The 22,018-nt window shown below is 38.0% G+C and overlaps 1 protein-coding gene across 1 annotated transcript; it reads left to right on the top strand.

The window, feature by feature from the left end:
• Positions 1-4,762: 4,762 nt before the first annotated feature.
• Positions 4,763-21,173, top strand: LOC132785802 (protein turtle homolog A). The gene is given in 18 exon segments (XM_060792078.1): positions 4,763-4,885; positions 6,268-6,548; positions 12,906-13,522; positions 13,595-13,805; positions 13,807-13,915; positions 13,996-14,199; positions 14,259-14,410; positions 15,490-15,634; positions 15,739-15,869; positions 15,983-16,142; positions 16,641-16,810; positions 16,970-17,093; positions 17,164-17,324; positions 18,060-18,201; positions 18,271-18,394; positions 18,487-18,866; positions 18,931-19,151; positions 19,209-21,173. Coding segments are annotated over 16 exon segments (3,081 nt in total). The 5' UTR covers positions 4,763-4,885; positions 6,268-6,548; positions 12,906-13,109; the 3' UTR covers positions 19,443-21,173.
• The last annotated feature ends 845 nt before the right edge of the window (positions 21,174-22,018 follow it).

Raw genomic sequence — 22,018 nt, forward strand, 5'->3', positions numbered from 1 at the left:
AGCCCCGGTTCGCAGTTCGAATTTGGTCTAAACAACGCGATGTGTTTTTTGTGTTTTGTTTTTGGGGATTATTCAATAATGCGTGCCGTTGAATTCTGATTATACATACATGCGAGCATATGTATAATGTATCTGCATACAAATGTATCTGAGAGTTCTCTCTGTTCTTTTCCGTTCTTAATACGAATGGCGCCAGAAACATGTCAAAGGGTTTGCTCAGCTAGCTCTGTGTGTGTGGAAATGATCTTTGCATGTTTGGAAAACATTTTAGCACTCTGGGCGTGGCGAGTGCGTAACGTGCAGACAGACCATCAGATACAAAAGGCAACAGACAGACAGACGGACAGACAGACAGAGCAAGGCGGAAGGACTGTCGAACTGTTAGTCCAAATTGCAAATTGAAATGTTAACATTTAAGCACGTATTAAGCACGTGGCTTTCACATCGCTTAGAGCATCGATACATATGTGAATGTGTATCCGTGAGATACATTCATCGATTTATGGACAACATTTGCGGGTCACCCACTGTGAGCTTCAACTCTAGAGAGAGACTTGCCCCTCTGCTCATTGTTTATCATCCGTTTCTAATAAACGAACCTTAATGGGCCAACTCACGGCATTTATAAACGACATTCTCGCATTCATATGCAAATCTTTATGGCCAAATAATCGAGCATATCTCAAAGCCATTGTAAAATTTAATAAATTTGTTTGAAATTCTTCTACAGCTTTTATTAGGAAGTTGTCATTAAGTCATCACACGACAAATACTGCGATGAAGATGCCCGAGATGATGATGATGATGTTCAGACTCTGTGTGATGATGATGATGATGTTGGTGTTCCATCTAATTTGGCAGTCAGCTGCTATTAATTGCGGTGTTTGACAAGCAATTCGTTAAAAAGCAACTTCCAAAAAAACAAACAACTTGACCCGTATGCAAATTGTCCACACTTCGTCTTTAGACTTAAGATTCAGATACGAAATCCAATTCCAATTCCAAGACTGAAACTAAATCTCAGACTCTGACTCTGACTGTGAGTGGGGCACTCCTTTAGGCGTTGGGCATAATAAATGTTCGAGCTGAACGAAACACATGTAACGCATGTTGAAATGAGCTTTTAAATGCTGTTAACCAGCAGCACCAATTTTGCATAGATACACACACACACTTACACACACATGTGTTACAAGATACATATGTAGCTTGGTACAAAGTAGTGTAAGAAATGCAAATGATTCTCATTAACAACATGAAAGCATAACTATCAAAGGCGAGCTGAATATTAAACACGCTTACAGATTTTGGTATATTGATATACTATAACATTCAAAATATACCATCAACTTCAATATATAATTTTATTGCAGTTTGATTGATTGTTCCTTTGTTAACTCGGGTGTTAATCAATTTTCTTAGAACACAATCAACATAATTGAAATATAGTATTGGATACTTCTTTATCTAGATTTTTTGAAGGGTTTTTAGTTTCATTTCATTTAATCATTCGCATTGATTTATCTATTGAACACATCGCAGACAGCTGGAATAATTTAAGCAACTAATTTTAGCTCGCTTGAAGACATAAATTAACTGCCAAATAATTGAATATTTAAATCAGCTGCTCAATTTAATCATTCCATTGAAGGTCTCCCCTTCAAAGTTGTTGCGCATTTAGCAACTATTTTGGAATACCCTCAGTTGAGGGTATTGAGAAATGGGTTTCTAGGAAAAGTGCGCTTTACGCTCTGCGGTTCTTCTTATTCAGTTGGGCACGCGATCGAAACGCTTCACGTTTTCCCCACGGAACAGATGGAGAATGCAGTTGTAGATACAGATACAGATGCAGATGCAGTTGCAGTTGCAGATACATTTACAGCTAGCGCTGAAGAGAAACGTTTTGTTTACATACTTATGCCATTGACTTTGCTATTTTTACATTGCAGCACCCGCCTGACGTCCGTCTGTCCGTCCGTCTGTCTGTCCGTCTGTTTGTCTGGCCGTAACTTCTTTCCATTCTAAACATTTTGTTCAGTGTTTTTTTCTAGCTAATTTGTGCTTGTTCTTCCACTTTTTATTCGAGCAGTCGAAGAATATTTATTGATGATGCTATGACCACAGCTATTTTATGAGATGCCCCCAAAAATAAACCACAAATCCCCAGTGCAGCGAGTTGCATTTGGGGAATCGAACTGCGGGCTGTCAGTTGACTTCAATTTAGTTCGGAGTGGAGTTGAGAGCAGCGGTGAGCGAGCTCACTTGAGAATTCTCGCACCTCATTCCAGCCAGTGGGGAGTGAAGAGAGTGAGGGGAGTGGAGGTAGCTCGTGCTTTTGATCTGTTTAGCATTCCGTGGCACATCACAAAGTCGTAACCAACTGACAACGATCAGAAAGGGAGCAAGGGAAGGGGGCAAGGGAAAACAATGAAGTAGAATTACTGGAACACTCGTGTATTTGTTTGCATTAATTTGTATATGTTACGATAACGATTTAATGCACCCGACGGCATCGATTGTGGACCAGGTGATTGCACTCCTCCATCTTTTATATGGGTGGGCTCCAAAATAATCGAACGCTGCCCCTTTTCTTTAATACATCAAACTGCAATTACGTCGAGTTCGTGGAGATCATCGATACATAAATCCGCTCGCATCTTTAGTGCTTCCTGCGTATCGAAATTGAAATGGAAATCGTGTGTGAATATCGCACATCAATCACCTTAAAAGGCACAACAAAAGCCCCATGAGGAATACCATCTGCCATCTGGCTCTGGCTCTGTGCTGGGCATTAAACAGAAACGTATTTCTTGGCCAAAAAGAATACATTATGAATATGCATATCAACTTCAAAAGTTGAAGTATCTATTCATATTTACACAAGACCCGCAATACATTATTGATTGACGCCACAATAATACGATATATCCAGCAGATAAGGAACCGCTACAGCTCGAATCCCCTCTGATTGCCGCCATTGTAATGCCTTATATACTCGTATATAGTATAGTTAAAGCGTCTCATGAATAAGTTGAAAACAATTCCTTGATACTCAACAGACGCATATTCATTTTGCTTTTGCAATGAGCAAAGTCTCTTTTAAATATGTTATTATCATTTGCCAGCCACATTAAATTTAAATACACTTGAAAATTGTCTGTAAACTCCTCATAAATTTCATCCACCTCAACCTTAACATCGACGACATTTCTAACAAGACAAATGCTCTTTAAAGTCATTACATTAACAGCGCATTAACAGTCTGTTAACAGTGCTACGATATTCAACAACAGAATTCGAATATCGCCAAGTTTCGTTTCGCTTTTCTCTTTGCTGCTGCTAATCGAAATTTTGTTGCTCTTCGTGCTCTGTTTCGAAATTCGAAATTCAAAGCAGTGGCTGAAGCATTTAACAGTTGCATCCAGTTTCGTTTTGAATGCTATAAAGTTGGGCAAGTTACTGTGATCAGAATGGGTTAAATTAACTACATGTTAATATATATTAAATCTGTTATAAGATGAGTAATAGATTAAAGAATATTAGAGCATTAGAAGAATTTAAGAGCAGCAATTTAAAGCACATAAATTCTTAAAGTGTTAAAGTTAATATATAAAATCTGTTATAAGAAGAAGAATATAAGAGCAGCAATTTTAAACACATAAATCCTTAAAGTGTATCATTAGATTTTCGCATAATGAGTTCAGTAATATTTCAAGAATTCATCATTGAATACATCAAAATATATTGTAGGGAATTACTATATATTATTTAAAATTCCAAAAGAGTATCATTAGATTTTAGCATGAAAAGTTCCTTAATATTTCAATAACAAATTATTGTATTGAATTGCTTAAATTAGTATTGTCATACAAATAAATAGCTGCTCAAATTATAACTATTTCAATGTGTTGTATACTACTAAACTTAAATACTTTAAACCCTTTCGAAATTTAAGTTTAGCTGCAGCACATAAATTTGTATAGAGTTTGAATATTTATAAATAATTTATAATAATAATAATGTATAAATATTGAATTATAAGCCAAATTAGGGTTTAATTTGTAATCTTTGCTTCAATAATAATAATTAATACAGTTCTTAACTCAAAGCAACATTTTTGGCAATAAATTTCTTACTTTTGCTACAAGTTCTCTGATGTTGAATTACTTAAATTAGTATTATTTTACGCATAAATAGATGTTTATATTATAAGTATCTCAATGAGTTGTAGACTACTAAAGTTAAATGATTTAAGTAGTTGCTAAATAAAAGTCCAATTGTAGTACATAGATTTGTATAGAGTTCAACATTGATGAATGTTACATTCTGATATATATTATTTATAAACTCAAACAGTTCTTAACTGAGCAATATATTTGGATATTAGTTTCGCACCTTTTGCTATAAGTTCTTTGATATTGAACTGCATCTTTAGCCCGCCAAAAGTCATCTCCGAATTTAACACACATTTCACAGTCGAAATGTTTGTGCTCTTTTGCTTTCGCTCTCTCTCTCTCTCTCGCTGGCTCTCTCTTCGTCTAACATCTCTGAGAGTTAGTCACGAGAGAGAAGTTCGAAAAATCAAAGCAATAGCATTGGCATGGTCTTTTGCCATGGTCTGAAACGCGTCGTTGCCGCAGCCGCAGCAGTGACGAAGACGACGACGTCGTCAGAGACGACGCCAACGACAACGACGACGACGACGACGATTGTGAGTGCGACGAGTGTTGGAGTCGAGTCGTGTATCCAGTAGATACGCGAAGCTATAACGATACACATGTTGCTAACGGACGCTGCGCATCCTGGAATCGTGAATCGTGAACCGTTGAAACCGTTGAAAACGTTGAAAACGCTCTGAAATGTAGCCCAATGCGTTCGCTTTAGGGTATCCGTTTAAAGCACCGTACACACACTTACACACTCACACACACAGACACATACATATTTACCCTCTCACCAACTTAGTTGCTTACACACACACACACACATATTTACACCCGCACTCTCAACTACGAACGAACAAGTGTAATTCGGTGTGCGTGTGTGCGTGTTGTGTATCTGTGAGATATTTGTGACTTCTCCTCCTCCTCCTCCTCACCATCGAGTTTGTTTGGTCACTTTGAAGTGCTTAACAAAACCAATAAAAGTAATAATAAATGCCCATGATTTATTTATAATTTAATGCAAACGCATATCAATATTTTAATATATTCAATAGCTCAGCGTGAGCTCAGTCTTAAAGTTAAAAGTTAAAAGTGTGTGTGTCCCAAAGAGGTAAAGCAAAAGCCTTTGCCCCTTTGCCCCGACCAGGATTACGGCAAGAAAGAAAATTTAAATATATTAATGAAACAACAACAGCAAAGTGCAAAAGAGTGAAGACTAAAATAGCAACAAACTTTTTATGCCTCGTGCCGCGACTGACTTTGAAAATCGCTCCACTTCACTGTGAAGCTCTGCTCGACTCTCAACTCTCGACTCGACTCGACTCAACTCGACTCTCGGTGCCGACTCCGTGTTGAAGCCGGCTTTTTGCCCAGCTACCGTTCGATGTGCAGTGTTCGCCGTTTGCCGTTTACCGCTTGCCGTGCTTCGACTTTGTCGATAATTGGAATTTACGACTGTGGCATAAAAAGCGGAGCATACACAGACACCAAGGATACAAGGATAAGCCCAAGCACGGCCCGTGAACGTGGAACGTGCAACGTGGCTCCGACTCTGACTCCTGCTTCAGTACTTCCTTTATCCTCTGTCTCTCTCGCTGCGGGAATTGTTTGACGCTAACAGTGACTGGCTGGCTTTATCCCCTTCCCAATTCCCCACTCCTGCTCCTCCTTTCGAAGTTTGTGCCGTGCAAATATTGTATTTTTTTTCCTGCCTCTGTCGTTGTTGGCCCGTGCGGTTTGGTTCAATTGGCCTGTCAGAGACAGGCGCTGATTTGTTATGGTAATAGTTGTCAAAACGCGAGTAGAGAGAGAGAGAGAGAGAGATTCGAGAGATCTTTAGTGGCACTTGATTACACTTGGCAGCTACGAATAACCACAACTGTATCCACTGTGGAATAGTGCAAAATGAATATGATTACGTGAATGGAAATGCGAATGTGAATGTGGCCAAAAGTGCAAACATAAATCTTGGCCAATTAAGTGCGTTCGTGGCTCGTTAAGAAGTGTCTCATTAAAGCAGCTCATATATATTTTTGTGCCGCATCTCTATTGATAAATATCTTCCCCCTTTTTGCTGAATAACACGATTCGATTCACATTTTAGATTCAGAATCCAAAGCAGACGGCGTGTCGCGTCTTCGATCTTTAAGCCTACAAAACTGAAGCTGTTTGGCACCTATAAAAATAATATTTAAAACGAAAATCGAAAATCTTAAACAAAACACAACAAAACAGTTCATCCATTAAAGCCAGCTCTAAAGCTAATAACAATAAAAGCAACATGGAATATTGAATGAATCCAAAGCAGAATCCGAAGCTGAATCCAAATCCAAAATCAGCACTCTCCACTTTATCCACTGTGTATGCACATATATTAACTGACTGGTGAGTTATCAGAGGCACACATAACGTACACAACAGACTTCTGCTTATGCTACTCTTGAAAATTTATGCTCATATCTGCATAATCGCAAATTAAGCTACATAATTAATAAGCCAAGAAAACCTCGGATGCTGTCAGTGCTTGATTTAGCACCTTGGCATGCCCATCAACTGGACTGGTCCAAACGGCCCAGCCAACTCATAAAACCTTTTTCCGATACACTTGCCTATAGAGGGTATTACAACTTTGTCACTGAACTTTGTCATTCATAATGTAACCTGACACTTTGACGACTTTTGGTCAAAAAAGGGCTTCATAAGTTGGCGTGAGCCAAAGATTAGATTACTTTACGTTACTATTTTTGTTGGCTGTCATTGAACCAATTGCTCAATCTGTGTATAGTTTTATTTTAGTTTTTACTGATTCAACATTGAAGCACAATAATTTTAAGCAACAGTTTTTAATTCAATTAGTTTTTAAATTAATTTACATTTTAAAAGAAGTAATTGTTAAAATTAAAGATACTTAAGCAACAGTTTTTTGTTGAATTGTTTTTAGTATTAACATATTTTAAATTCCAATAGAAGCAAATGTCCAGCTTAAGGCTACTTCTTTGAATGGCTTCACAGGAACATTTAGATACTTTCAATTGGATTATTAGTAAATCATTTTTTGAGTCGAGACTGTATTAAAATACTTTAAATTGGATGGTTTTAGAATTAATGTATTATACTATATTAGAATAACTTCAACAAGTAAGAAATCTACAATCGAGTGTGCTCGACTGTGAGTAAAAGCAGATCGTTGCGATATTAATTTTAAAATATACCAAATTAATATACCACAAAAATACTAATATTATACCAAATGATATATTCGGTATATTGATATCGAACTACATTCAAAATAAACACAATATACCACAAAAATACTAAAAATATACCAAAGGATATATTCGAAATATTGATATAGAACCACATTTAAAATATACCATATTAATATACCACAAAAATACTAAAAATATACCAAAAGGTATATTCGGAATATTGATATAGAACTACATTTAAAATATACCATATTAATATACCACAAAATACTAAAAATATACCAAAGGATATATTCGGTATATTGATATAGAACTACATTTAAAATATATATATACTAGATATACCAAAGACTATATACCACAAAAATACTAAAAATATACCAAAATATGCCAAAGGATATATTCGGTATATTGATATAGAACTACATTTAATATATATACATATATACTAGATATACCAAAGACAATATACCAAGGGATATATTCGGTATATTGATATAGAACTACATTTAAAATATATATATAATATATATACCAAAGACTATATTTACTAGTACTACATTCAAAATATACCAAATTGTCTATCAAATTTGATCTGTGGGTGCAAATTATAGCTCTATCTCTTTTAGTCTCTTTGATCCAGTGTTTCATACGAGTATGTACAAAATATTCATTAATACTAAATACTTACCTCATTCATACAATTGCTTCTTTCAGTCATGTTTTGATGCTGTCATATCAATGCAATAAAAGAAAACAATTAACTGCAAAATAAGACATCATTAGAAGTCATTTGAATCCCAAAATTAAAACAGCTTTAAAAGTCATCTTAAACCAATAAAGTATTAAACAATAAACTGCAAAATTAGACAGCATCAGAAGAGTATGTTCATACTGAAGAGTATTAAAATTTCGGTTGCTCTTAGAAAACTATGTTTTTTTGCTGTTATATACGGATATATGCGACAGTGAGATACACACACAGAGAAAGACACACATATGCAGGTATCTATATACTTTTGGGGCCTGTATCTGTATCTGTATCTGTACGTGCCACTGCGTACCGAAAAGTATCGATGTCTGTAATCTTAATTAGCAACACCACAGAGACAGAGATACACAGAGAGTGAGGAACAGAGGCGGAAACGTAGAGAAGAAGTCGGTGGGATTGAGGCAGAGACAGAGGGGGAGAGAAGCAGGGAATAGTTGACTGGTGACTGTGGTCGATTGGGCGATTGGGAGACTGGTCACTGGGCTCAGCTCAGCGCCAGCACTCAACCTAAACATCTTTTAGCATTTTAAGCGTTGTATATAATTTTCAAAAAAACAAAAAAATTACTGAAACCGGTTTATGAGTGAGGAGCGAGTGGAGTGGGGCTAAAGTGTTTTGTTGCAAATGGGCAACAAATAAACAACTGCGAATTAAACAAACCGAAACCCAACTCGACATCGACTTCGAATGGGGGAAGTCATAAGAAGTCAAAGCAGCCGACACGCCTGCTTTCCTTTCCTTTCCTTGCCTCGTCAGGAGCTGCTCTTCACATATGAAGCTGGCATCGCATATTAAATATGCCCATCATAAGAGGGAGAAAAAGAGACTTTGCTTGTTGTCACCTCTGGCTATGCTTTAAATGCAAATACAAGTATCTTTTGATCTGCTTTGCTGGGGACGAGACAAATTCTCACCTTGATGTAAAAGAATCGCAAGGCAGAAAAACACCTGAAGGCTTTCAATGATGTCGTATCAAGCGGAAAAGTGTTTTAATTGCTTTGATTAGAGAACGTTTAACACTATTAGATATGCCACTTTTCAGGCAGCAATTTAGTTAATCGCTGGAATAAACATAAAACAATTCTCTGCTCGCCACCAATTAAAAGTATAAAAGCAAAAAAGCAAAAAGGGAATTGTTATCGCAAGCTTTTGAAATTTATTTACGAAAATAAATAAAAATAAAAACGTTAAACAAATAATTAATAAATCAACGCTGCTATTGTTTCGCCGATTCATTATTATTATTATTTCTACTGCTGCCATTTTCCACTCCACTGTAAAATAAAAACAGATAAAACCTAATGAATTTCCAATGAGCAGAGCTAGAGAATTCAAGTTCATTCATCTATATATGATTTGCATTCGAAACAGCACTCAAAACACTGTTGTAACCGGTTCACAGATGCCATTTAATATAAATAATTTAACATGAAATGTTGAAAAACTAGCCTCAAATGCCCTTTGTCATTAGATAGATGGATGGACGGATGGATCGATGTGTGTAAGGTTTTTCATAGGTTTATAGTTTGTGAACGTATCCGAATATCGTAATAATTAATTAAGTTATAATATTAAATGTCCATAAAGGGGCATTATGGCCATAATTTTTGATTGCCATTGGATGGATCTATGAGCCGTGCTTGATTGGGTTGAGAATCTCGGAAATTTGTGGAAACCCATAACTCTTGTTATCAACTTGGCCATATGTTTTTTGTATTGGAGTTTTGCTTTCATGTGTCGTCTACATTCTATTCAGAGCAGTCAGCAATTTATGGTCAAGACTAGTTTGAGGAAAGCCGAGGTGGGGCGAGGTGTCAGATGTGTGATGTGTTGTGCGCTCACTTTCATAACCCAAACACATTTTTGTGTGCCGTCAGTTTTGGCAATGCGAAATGACTTCACATTTTTAAAGATATTACGTTGACAGTCGAGAGATTGAGTAGAGGCGACAATGACAACGACAGAGAAAGAGAGAGAGAGAGAGAGAAACCAGCATTTTAGCCATATTTATTGAGTCATTGAACGATTGACCACAATAACGTCATGTGCTCCATCCTGACCATGAACTCATTCATCATCACCGAACACAACTTGTTCTACACACACGAATATATTTAATCAAAAATTGTTGCTGCCCATCCACGTAATTTGCCCACTGTACATCCGGTCCACGGATATTGGAAAAATTCTCCCTCCCAAAACAAATAAATCATTTAATTAGATTTTTGTAATGCATTTCAAAAGGGGGAAATACACAAATTCTATGCCATAAAATATCTCAGCTTTAATTCCTTCAACTGCCATAAATTGCATTCGCTATTCGCTATTTGCCATTCCTCAAAGGGATTTTGCCTGTGACCCAATTTCCAATTGCCACACTGATTACCAATTATCAGCTAACCGTTTGTAATTTTAATCAAATGATTTATTTTACATTATGACAGTCTTGCCTTTTAATTTCCACACGCATCAAATTGTTTGATTTATTTCACAGAAATTTGTTTATGGATGAATGCATAATTTATTTGCCTAGGGATAACATCAAAATTATGTTTATACAATGTGGTATATTGTACATAGGTATATATGGTATATTGTGAATGTGAAGCTATATCGATATACCAAATATAACCTTTAGTATACTTTAGTAATTCTTCAGTATATTATTTCGGTATACTTTTAAAATGTAAGTTGATTTGTTTCACATTAATTTAATCAAAACTACGTTTATACAATGTGGTATATTATGCATAGGTACATCTGGTATATTGTGAATGTGAAGCTATATCGATATACCAAATATAACCTTTAGTATTTTAGTAATTCTTTATTCTTCTTCATATTAATTTGGAATACCTTTAAAAAATGATTTCATTTATTTCACATTAATTTAATCAAAATTATGTTTATAAAATGTGGTATATTGTGTACTATATGGTATATTTTGAATGATATCGATATACCGAACACATCCTTTGGTATATTTTAGTATACAATGCGGTACATTTTTTACTCTATTGTATGTATATTGTGATTGTAGTACTATATCGATATACTAACTAAATTCTTTGGTTTATTTTAGTATATAATGTGGTATATTTTGAACTCTGTTATATTTTTACGTATGTCGATATACCAAATACAGCATTCAATATATTTTAGTATTTTTTCTGTTTATTAATTTGATATATTTGTAGATTATGGTTTTATTGAAACTTGTTAGAGGGTATCTCAAAGTCGAGCACACTCAACTGTAGTTTTCTTACTTGACTGTGATTTCATTTGTATAAAATCGTTGAATTCATTCGGAATTTTACTGCGATTATTCTGTCTTAAAGCAGTTGCTTACTTCTACTCAAAAAGTAATCAGTTATATTGCGAATAACTTATTTGCTTATAATTAATAGACTACCTTGTTAAGTATTTAAATTTAAAACCAGTTTGTCTTTAAAATTTCTTAAATTTAAAGCAAAAGTAATTTAAAATATTTGTCGGCTTCATATGGAAAGAGAAACACGTGTCAATTGCAGCCGACTTCTTTTTCACATAATGATATTTACGATTTTGACAATGCCATCAATTGCAACGAAAGTAAGTTGCAATCCATTTTGTAAAATTTAATTTATTATGACATGTTGTAAATTAAAACAAACCTGATGCCCTTCCGGAGGCTAGTTGAAAAAAGTTAATGCAACACTGTCTGGATTTAAATTCCAACCCAATGATAAAGTTGCCATTAATAACAGACCATCTTAATTAATGCTCTGCATTAAAAAATCTATAAATATTGAGCAAATATATCTAACATAAATTAAATGAATTATTGAATATTTAAATTACTTTATTTGCTGAGAGCTAACATAAACATAAATCTATTTGAATCAATGAATTTGTAGCTGATAAATTACTATATATTGAAAGTTATGACTTGGAAAGTGTGTGTTATGATTGACTTATACTAAATCTTGTTTAATATACTGTCTACTGTACTACATATGTATATACTATACTAGCAAAGTGTATGCTACGATTGACTTATGTATACTGTAATCTTTTTTAATATACAGTATATTGTACTATATTCTATATGTGTATGTAGATACTAGGAAAGTCAAGATTATAGTATATTATATTTTAGAATATATATATTGTACAATATACAGTATATTTTAAGAAGATTATAGTATAAATCATTCATTACACTTATACTATAATCTTCTTTAATATACTATATACTGTATTGTATTCTATATATGTAACATATATACTAGGAAGTATATACAGATTATAGAATAAATCAATCAAAACACTTATACTATAATCCTCTTTAATATACTGTAATCTTCACATATATAGTATATAGTGCAGTAATACTATATATGTGAAGATTATAGTATCTTATAGTATATAGTATATACAATAGTACAGTATACAGTATCTTCATTAATAGATTATAGTATAAGTTAATTATAAAACTTATACTATAATCTTATGTATACACTAGGAAAGTTTATGTTATGATTGACTTATACTATAATCTTCTTTAATATACTGTATACTGTACAATATACTATACAATACTCTACTATAATATATACTATAAGATACTTCCTCTAATAATGAACTTGATGAGTATTTGATAATTCGGCATGCCGAACTGAACTGCCTTTGCGCTTTTGTAATTGTTGAAACTGTTGGCAACATGTCATTTTCATACAATGAATGCACTTGCTGCACTCTGCTTCGCTTTTGCCTCAACAGGAGGCTGAGGAACTCATCCGACTGATGCCCCCGGGGAAAGATGGCCAGCAAGTTGACAGAGGCATCTGGCCAAATGAAAGCAACAGCAGCAACAGCAATAAAGAGTTAATACGACTGAGAGTATGAGAAGAGGCAAGTTTATAACAAGCGACAGCTTCCACTAGCACACACAGCGAGTAACAAAGTTAACGAGTCAGCAAGCGAATGACAGAGAAAGATAGAACCGAAAGAGCGAGAGAAATGTATCCCGAGGTCAGCATAATCCAGCTGAAGCAGAAGCTGAAGCAGAAGCAGAAGCATGAAGAAGAAGAGCCGCTGTCAGAGGAGCTCACTCAACAGTATCAATGCCATCAGAGCAGTAAAAGGACTGCAGCTGGCCAGATGTCGTGGTGTCTGGGCATTTGCCTGGTGCTCGCCAGTTGGCGACAGACGCAAAGCTCTTACCTGGAGCCGGACGAGCTCATCCATGAGCTGGATCGCCCGGTGCCGCTGACATCGGTGCATGGCGTGCTCAGCCGCCAGGCGATGTTGCCCTGCGACATCACGCCGATGGAGCGCGACGATGCTGTCTATATGGTGCTCTGGTTTCGAGAGGGAGACGGCGAGCCCATCTACAAGTAAGTTTTAGGGGAGTGCAGTTAATGACTAAGGCCTGAGGCCTAACTATGTTTTGCTTTTGGCTATTGCAGCTTCGATGTGCGGGGGCGACAGTTTGGACAGGCGCGTCTCTGGTCGTCGCCGCTGGCCTTTGGGTCGAGGGCACACTTTAGCAGTACGTCGCATCCGGCGCAGCTGAAAATCGACAATGTACGCATTGAGGATGAGGGCGTCTATCGGTGTCGCGTCGACTTCCGCAATTCGCCCACCCGAAATCTGAAAATAAATCTAACCGTAATTGTGCCCCCCGGATCGACCCATTATCTATGAGCCCAACCGCCACGACAAGACCAGCAATGTCGAGTCCTTCAACGAGGGCAACGATATCGTCCTTGCCTGCGAGGTATCCGGCGGTGAGTTTCGTTCGTTTGTCCCCCCATTGAATTAGCGCAAACAAATACGGGATACAAATATCAACTCCGGTTTATTGCAGGTCGACCCAGACCGAATGTTACCTGGTATCTGGACAACACGGTCATCGACGAGTCCTTTGACCAGCGTGCCGATGGCAAAACCGTTAATCACTTGTCCTATCCCAACATTGGCAGGCAGCATCTCAATGCCCGCCTCGTCTGCATTGCCAGCAACACGAATCTGACGCCGCCCAACCAGAAAGTTGTCATACTGGACGTCAACTGTAGGTTTACTTCTTTTCTGTAAAGGAAGTGCTTCCTCTAAGCTTCTCTTTGCTTGCAGTAAAACCTGTGGCGGTGCACATCCTGACCAAGGATCGATTCGTCTCCGCGGATCGCACCTACGACATCGAGTGCAAGAGCTCCGGCTCTAAGCCGCCAGCTCTGATCTCCTGGTGGAAGGCCAACAAGCCGCTCAAGAAACTCACCAAGAATGTAAGTATAGATATCTAGATTTCTTTAAGTAAGGTAAAGAGAGAATTCAAAAGTATTAGTCTAACAACACAACAACAGAGTTCCACATCGCAAATCAAAGCGAAATCAAATCCTTTAAAAGCGACTAAAATTCTGTTGGGAGAAAAAGGAAAGATAAAGCAGATTGTGTCAGATTCTTTAATGCTTTGATTTTCTTATTTCAAACTAAATTCATTAAATAAAATATTAATTACCAAAATGACCAAAAATTAAAATATAAATTAATTAAGCAGTTCTTTAGCAGCTCGTTAGCATTTGGGCAACATTTGATAAACAAGTTTTCAATCCATGTTCCTAACATATTTATTACACTAACGACAAAAGCAATAAGCTACCTACGCATAGTTTTCTTTTTGTATAAATCTTTCACCAACTTTACCCTTTGTCCTTTAATAACACATTCAATAGAATTTCTATTAGTTAAACTATTTTCCAACCGAATTACGAGTTGCAAACGTTGAGCCTAATGAGTCTTAAGCTTAAGTTTTTCAAATGGAAAAAGACATCGCGGTGCTTTTGAAAATATATTTAGACAGTCAGACCGCACTTTGCCCTTTACTTTAAACATTAGTCTGTGGTCAATTAGCCAAACAAGTTCCATCTCAATCATAGCCTCAGGGGTTAAAGTTGAGCTTGCAACCCCCTCTCAACCCCCTCAGCTCGCAACCTTCTCAGTTAATTAGGGGCAAAGGCAAAGGCAGCAGCAGCAGAGTAGACAGACCAATACTTCAATGTCCAATGCTCAATGTTGAATTTGTGTTGTTTGTTTTGTGAATAAGCTCATTACATATTGATCAGCACTCGCACGTAGATTAAGTATACGTACAAAAATACGTATACGCAGTGAGGGAAGGCAGCAGCAGCAGCAGAAAAGGATGTGCGCTGCCTTATAATTGCTGCTATTTTCACTTTCAGTTTGAGTTCGAGATTGAGTTCGAGCTGTGTGGTAAATGTAGTATATGGTTAGAAGGATTTCTCTCATCGCTTTGCACTCTTCATTATTCATTTGCTAATGGACTCTGTTTGCGCTTCTTTTTTAGTTTAATGAGCCAGACAATCAATCCCTAAGCATACTGACGTTTACACCCACCCGCGAGGACGATGGCAAATATTTAACATGTCGAGCTGAAAATCAATTCATCGACGGCAGCTCCATCGAGGACAAATGGCGTCTCATTGTGCACTGTAAGTGGCCCAAACGAAAAACGAGACTCTGAAACTCGAAGCTTGAAGTTCGAAACTTGAAAATTCTATTGATGCACGATTAAATCGCTTGTGTTTGCTTTCAGACCAACCGACGACAGTGCTGAAGATGGGCTCCTCCTTGAATCCGGATGACATTAAGGAAGGTGACGATGCCTACTTCGAGTGCATTGTGCAATCGAATCCGAAACCCTACAAGATGTCCTGGTTTCACAATGTAAGCAATAATTATTGTTCTACTCTTGGCTCTTGGCTTGCTGCCCTTTGACCTCCATCGTTCGTTATGCGTTCGTGTACGTAATTCGTTATCCTTTATCCATTATCCATTAGGGCAAGGAGCTGCAGCACAACGTCTCGGTGGGCATCATACTCTCGGATCAATCGCTGGTCCTCCAGAGCGTCTCGAGGGCCTCGGCGGGCGATTACACCTGCCTGGCTGTCAATTCGGAGGGCAAAGGCCTCAGTAATCCGGTCACATTGCGCATACGCTGTAAGTATTAAATGGCCAATGGACAATCTTAGTTTGCATCTCCTGGTTGCCATCTACCATCTACCATCTGCAGCTGAACCACAATTTGGCATTGACTATCGTCTATGTAATTTATAATTTAATCCTTGAGCCTTGAATGGGCTCTTAATGCATACGCTTGCTTCCTCTGTCTCTCTTCCCCTTCTCCCACAGCTTCAATTTGGCCCGAGTCCAAAAACAAACAGAGCCAAAGCTCTCGCCCAATGCCTGTCCCTACTTCTGTCCCTGTCCCTGTCCCTGTTCCATCTTCATTCCACGTTAATGACCAAGATTATGGCGCAATGAATGCATTGCCTGACTTGGCTCTGGCTTCGGCTTCGGCTTTGGGTTGGCTTTGCCCACCACTCGACTCGACTGTAACTGCATTCTGGGCCGAAAAGTTTGAAATTAATTCATAGAACTTTTAAAGAGACTACAACGTACATTAAATATTTCAATGAATGCTTTAATTATTTATAGACGCGCCCATCTGCGCCATCGACCACGAGGAGCTGCTGGGCGCTCTCAAGCACGAGACGCTGCCGTTGAAGTGCGAAGTCGATGCCTCGCCACCTGCCGACTCCTTCCACTGGACCTTCAACTCATCCGGCGAGCAAACCGAGCTGCCTGCCCGCCTCCATTCCAGCGAGGTGAGTCCCAAAAACGAAAAGAAATATATAACACTAATTACCAGAATCAGATGGGAAGGGTTCTCTCCCTGGAGAGCTCTTTAAAGTAATCTAATGAGATTCGAGCTGCACACAGCTCAAGTGTCGAATTGAAATATTGAGATACTTGACCAATTGCAGACGGGCATGTCACGACTGAACTACACCCCGAGCTCCGATCTGGACTACGGCACAATTTCCTGCTGGGGCAAGAACTCAATTGGACTGCAGAAGAGTCCCTGCGTCTTTCAGATTGTGGCAGCAGGTGAGCTATAAACTGGGTTACAGTTTGGGTCTTGCAACTATTTACACTTCTCTCTCCTCTGTTTTCATAGGTCGCCCCTTTCCGCTGCAGAACTGCACGGTGAGCAATCAGTCGGTGGATTCACTGCAAGTCGACTGCATCGAGGGATTCGACGGCGGCTTGCCCCAGAGCTTCATGCTCGAGCTGGTCGAGTTGAATTCGCTGCGTCTGGCCCGCAACATAACTGTAACTGTAAGTCCTTACTCCGGTGTTGACCTTATGCAATACTGTGCTCATTATACCCGCTGTCCTTGGGGTAAAGGGGTATAAGACTTGTAGTAAACAGCAACGATTTCTCTGACCCCATAAAACAACATTCTCAGGGGCTTAATATTAATGTCCGCCTGTCTGCCTTAAACACCTCAAATCACAGCAACTATAAGAGTTATTCCCTTCAAATTTAGCCAGCATATTTAAGCAGTTTTGTTGCAGCTTATAGGGTACTTCATAATTTACTTACCCTCTCTTCAGTACCTTGAAACTCAAATAAAACAGTGGATATCGCTTGAGATTGAATCTACCTCAAATTGTTTATAGTTTTCTTCAGTTTTTACTAAGCTTTGTATTCAATGTTAATTTAAATTTAATTTATAAATATGTGTATACATTTTTCTAACTCATTTTTCAATGAATTGAACTTGGGTGTCTTCAAAATGTATCTACAATATATAAATACTTGAAAAAGAGGAGAGTAAATAAATAAAGTGCTAAGTCCGATATCTAATTATAACTTAATTTGAAGTGGCATTTGTATAAGCAATGCTGAAAATCAATCTCAGTTTTTATAAGTCACTTTCTTGTCTTACTATATCGACATTTTATTGTATTATAATCACCTGCTGCTGTCCCAAAATAGTCACTCTATAGAGCTTAGTTGAGCACGCTCCCACTACAGTCTTAAACCGGTTTCATTATCTCTCTTTGCAGCACACGCCGGTGACCTTTGTGATTGAGAACCTGGATCAGGCGGCCACCTATCGCATGATCATCTTCGCAGTGAATGTCAAGGGTCGCTCCGAGCCCATAATCATCGACGACATCAACTTTAAAGGCGTGGCGAAGCTAACAAGTACGATGAACTAAACTAAACTCAAACGTTCAAACATTTTCCTCTAAACTTTCGTATTGATTTTTGCAGGCAGCACAACGGGTCTGAGCATGCCGCTCTCTCCGTTCCTGGCCGGACTGACGCTCTTCTGTGGCCTGCTGTTTGCCATATCCTGCATCATTCTGGCTGCGATATACAGACGCTTCTCTAATCGGTATGTTTAATGAACGTCCCACGCACAGAGTCGAGTCTCTCTCTCTGCTCTCATGCTAATGCTTCTACTTCTACTGCACATTTGAATTGCAGCCGCAACGATAATAATCTGAAAGCCGTTAAGCACACACAATTAGCCATACCCGCAGACTGCCAGCTGGATCCGCTGCGTCCCAATCAGCATGCAAATGGCCAGGGCCAAGGGTTGGGCCGTGGACAGGAGCAGGCTCACCACAGTCTGCTGCCGATTAATTGTGATAATCGAAATGCGGTCGACTGCGGCAACTTGGGCATCGGCGAGTCGGGCATCGATGGCGGCACAAGAACCTCGCCAAGTGGCCATGGACTGCAAATGGCGATGGCCAGCGACACGCTGCGTTCCACGGCGCGTACTCGACCGAGTCCTCAGCTGATGGGTGGCGATCAGGCGGACATCGACGACACGGATCCCGATGTTATACCCAATCAGTATGGTAAGCAGCTTCTTCAACTTTAAGAGAGTCTTCCACTTCATCAGCTTTGAATTGCTCTCTGTAGAAAAACGCCCTCTTAAGGCGCTTGTGGTGTCGCCGGGCTTTGCGAGTCCCTCATCACGGTTGCTGCAGCGGGATTACTGCCACAGTCGAGATGCCGAGCATCTGAAGAGCACGCCCGATTGCATGACAGCCGCAGCTGCGGCCGAGGCCAGCACAATTGGCCTGCTCAGCAACTCTGGCAACGAAGTGCTGCACTACACCTTCCGCCCAAGCAAACAAATTGTGAGTACAACCGAAATTCGATTGACTGACTAACTATTTCACACGTATCCCGAACAGAGCTATGCCACTCTGAACAAGAAGGGCATCACCACCTGCAGTCCGCCGCTGGGGTCGCTGACCTACAATGTAAGTACATCGACGCCATCATCCTCATATCATCTAACACCGCAGCCAATGGAGGTCAGCTTGCTCAGTCCGAATAACGCATCGGTGACATCGTCATTAAGCGAATACCGATTTCGACCGGAGGTGGTCACCACATCGAATCGCATACAGGAAAGTTGTATATAAGCAAACTCCAGATCCATTCACAAATCAATACTTATCCATGCCTAATTCACTTTTGAATGTGTACAAATGAGAGCAACAGCAAAAACAACAACAAAGGCAACAAATTGTATTAAAACATGAATATCGTATCGTATCGAATAACCCCCAAACAACTAGATCAACCTACTTATATATATATAGATATACTTATAGATATATTTATTCGCATGGTTTGAGGCAAGACTTCTTTAAATTGTAAGCATCTTCTGTGTAATTGTTGCATTAATCGAAGCGCAGCTGACAATGCCAAAAGTGTGACTCGTTTTGTAAATACTTTTACCTTTACTTTACCTGGATTAACTCGTTGTCATTTCGTTGTAACTAAGTCTAATACTCCACGCTAAGCAAGGCTGCAAACAGCACTGAGATCGTGTTCAAATCAAAAGTAATCAAGTTGCGAACCATTTCGCAGCCGTGACACAAACCTTACAACGATTCACACTGTTTGCAGCCTTGTTTACACTTGTAACGTGTAAACATATCCGACTATCTGTTGTCTTAATTTACAACCCAATCGATTCACATACATATTCACATCAATATGCATACATATCCCAAGGATCAGAATAAGCTGCGATATCTACGAATGTTGCTTTAACATGAAATACAAATGCTTATTATACCCGATGTTGTAATAATAATGAACAATGAATTCATCCCCTTCAAGAATTTCGAGAAGATTGTCAACTAATTTATACCCTGCTATCCAATTTAATCTAAACAGGACCTGCACTCTTCCACACCTAACAGAGTGCTGCGGGAGTCGCATTTCTGAATTGACGACATATCCCTAGATCGTATATCAATATACCATACACATATATTATATATTGTATCAATCTCTATGAAAAAAGTATTACCTATTGATTTTTGAAACGAGTTTAACTACTAGCCACAATATGTGTTGAATACCTTAGCCTGTAAGTTTTAGTATAATTGTAAATAGATCTAGATATATTACTATATATGGATGTATGTATGTAGAGAACGGGAGAATTGGATTATCGATGGGAAATTGAAGTGGTAATCGAATGTCTTCACATTAGCATGAATGTTTTCCTGGAATTTATTTGTGTGTACTGCCTAAATCAAATCGCAACGATAAACATAAGAAATTACGATAACGATCCCTTTGTAAATAACGCGAAAATTGTTTGTTATCTCTCGAATGGCTCCCAGCATAGAAAATAGTAAATAAAACTCTATGAATAAGTTATTTAAGCTAAGCATATAGAACAATTGTGCTGGCTAACTGTGTCCTCAGCAAAAGAAAAGAGAAACTTGTATTAGTTAATGATAATATTATATATTACAATGGATTGGCATTCTCTACAGACTTCCTAATTATACAAATACTATATAAATATATATATATATATGATGTATGTATGCTTCGTATTCGAAGGAACACTTTTTGCGACACAGTCTAGCCAATTAGTATATGTATGTGAATGTAAATGAATGAGTGTGAATGCGAGTGAGTGTGTTTCTGTTTTAGACTCAATGTTTCTGGCCAAGAAATACGCGCGTGTTTGAGTGTTTGAGTGTGTTTGTAGTGTGTCTGTTATACTTAAGCTGAAAGCGAAAACGAACAACAAAAACTGCAAAGATTAGCATAAATTGTCAAAACACAACAAATAGTTTTTATAACTATTCGAAAAAAAGAGAAAAATACTATTAAATAAATTATAATTATAATGATAAAAAAGGTGTACACTTTCATTCATTCAGTTGCTGTTGTTGTTAGAATCATCGCTTTGATAAGCACTTGGGCAGCAGGAGGCATTGCGGACACAAACCTAACTCCTGCGGCACTAGTACTTAGGAAAGCAATACGTTCCATCGAAGAAAGGTGAGTTTTGAAGTGGATAAACACAAAAAAACATATAACTTACGCAGAGAAGAGTGTCACAAGTTCAACTGTAAGCAATTAAACTGAGCACTACATTAAATGCTGCTTAAAAAAGAAGAAGTTTACAAACGTTTTAGAGAGCATCCATAAATGCGAATCTTGGCATCCACACGTCACTTGACATCAACAAGCGAAGTCTTTTCTGAGTTCCACTTTCCTTTAACTCCTAACTCCTGTTACGCTTGTGCTTAGGAAAGCAATATGTTCCAGTCAAAAAAGGTAAGTTTTGAAGTGGTTAAGATAAAAACAGAACATAATACTTAAAGAGAGAACATTGTTAAGAGTTCAGATGTAAGCAATTAAACTCAGAACTACAAGAAATGCTGCTTAAATTATAACAAGTAAGAAAGCTACAGTCGAGTGTACTCGACTGTGAGATACCCGCTACCCATTTTGAATAAAAGAAACATATTTTGCGGTATTTTCTCAAAATATACCAAATATACTGCAAAAATACTAAAAAAATACCAAATGGTATATTTGGTTTATCGACATAGTACCGCATTCAAAATATACCATAGACGGCACAATATACCAGATTGTCAGCCAAAGCAACTAAGACCCCCAGTAAGTAGGCGTTTTTGCCCATACAAAAGTATTTTTTTAATAACTTCGACAATTTTTA

This window comes from Drosophila nasuta, chromosome 2R (assembly GCF_023558535.2).
Source record: "Drosophila nasuta strain 15112-1781.00 chromosome 2R, ASM2355853v1, whole genome shotgun sequence".
Lineage (NCBI taxonomy): Eukaryota > Metazoa > Arthropoda > Insecta > Diptera > Drosophilidae > Drosophila > Drosophila nasuta.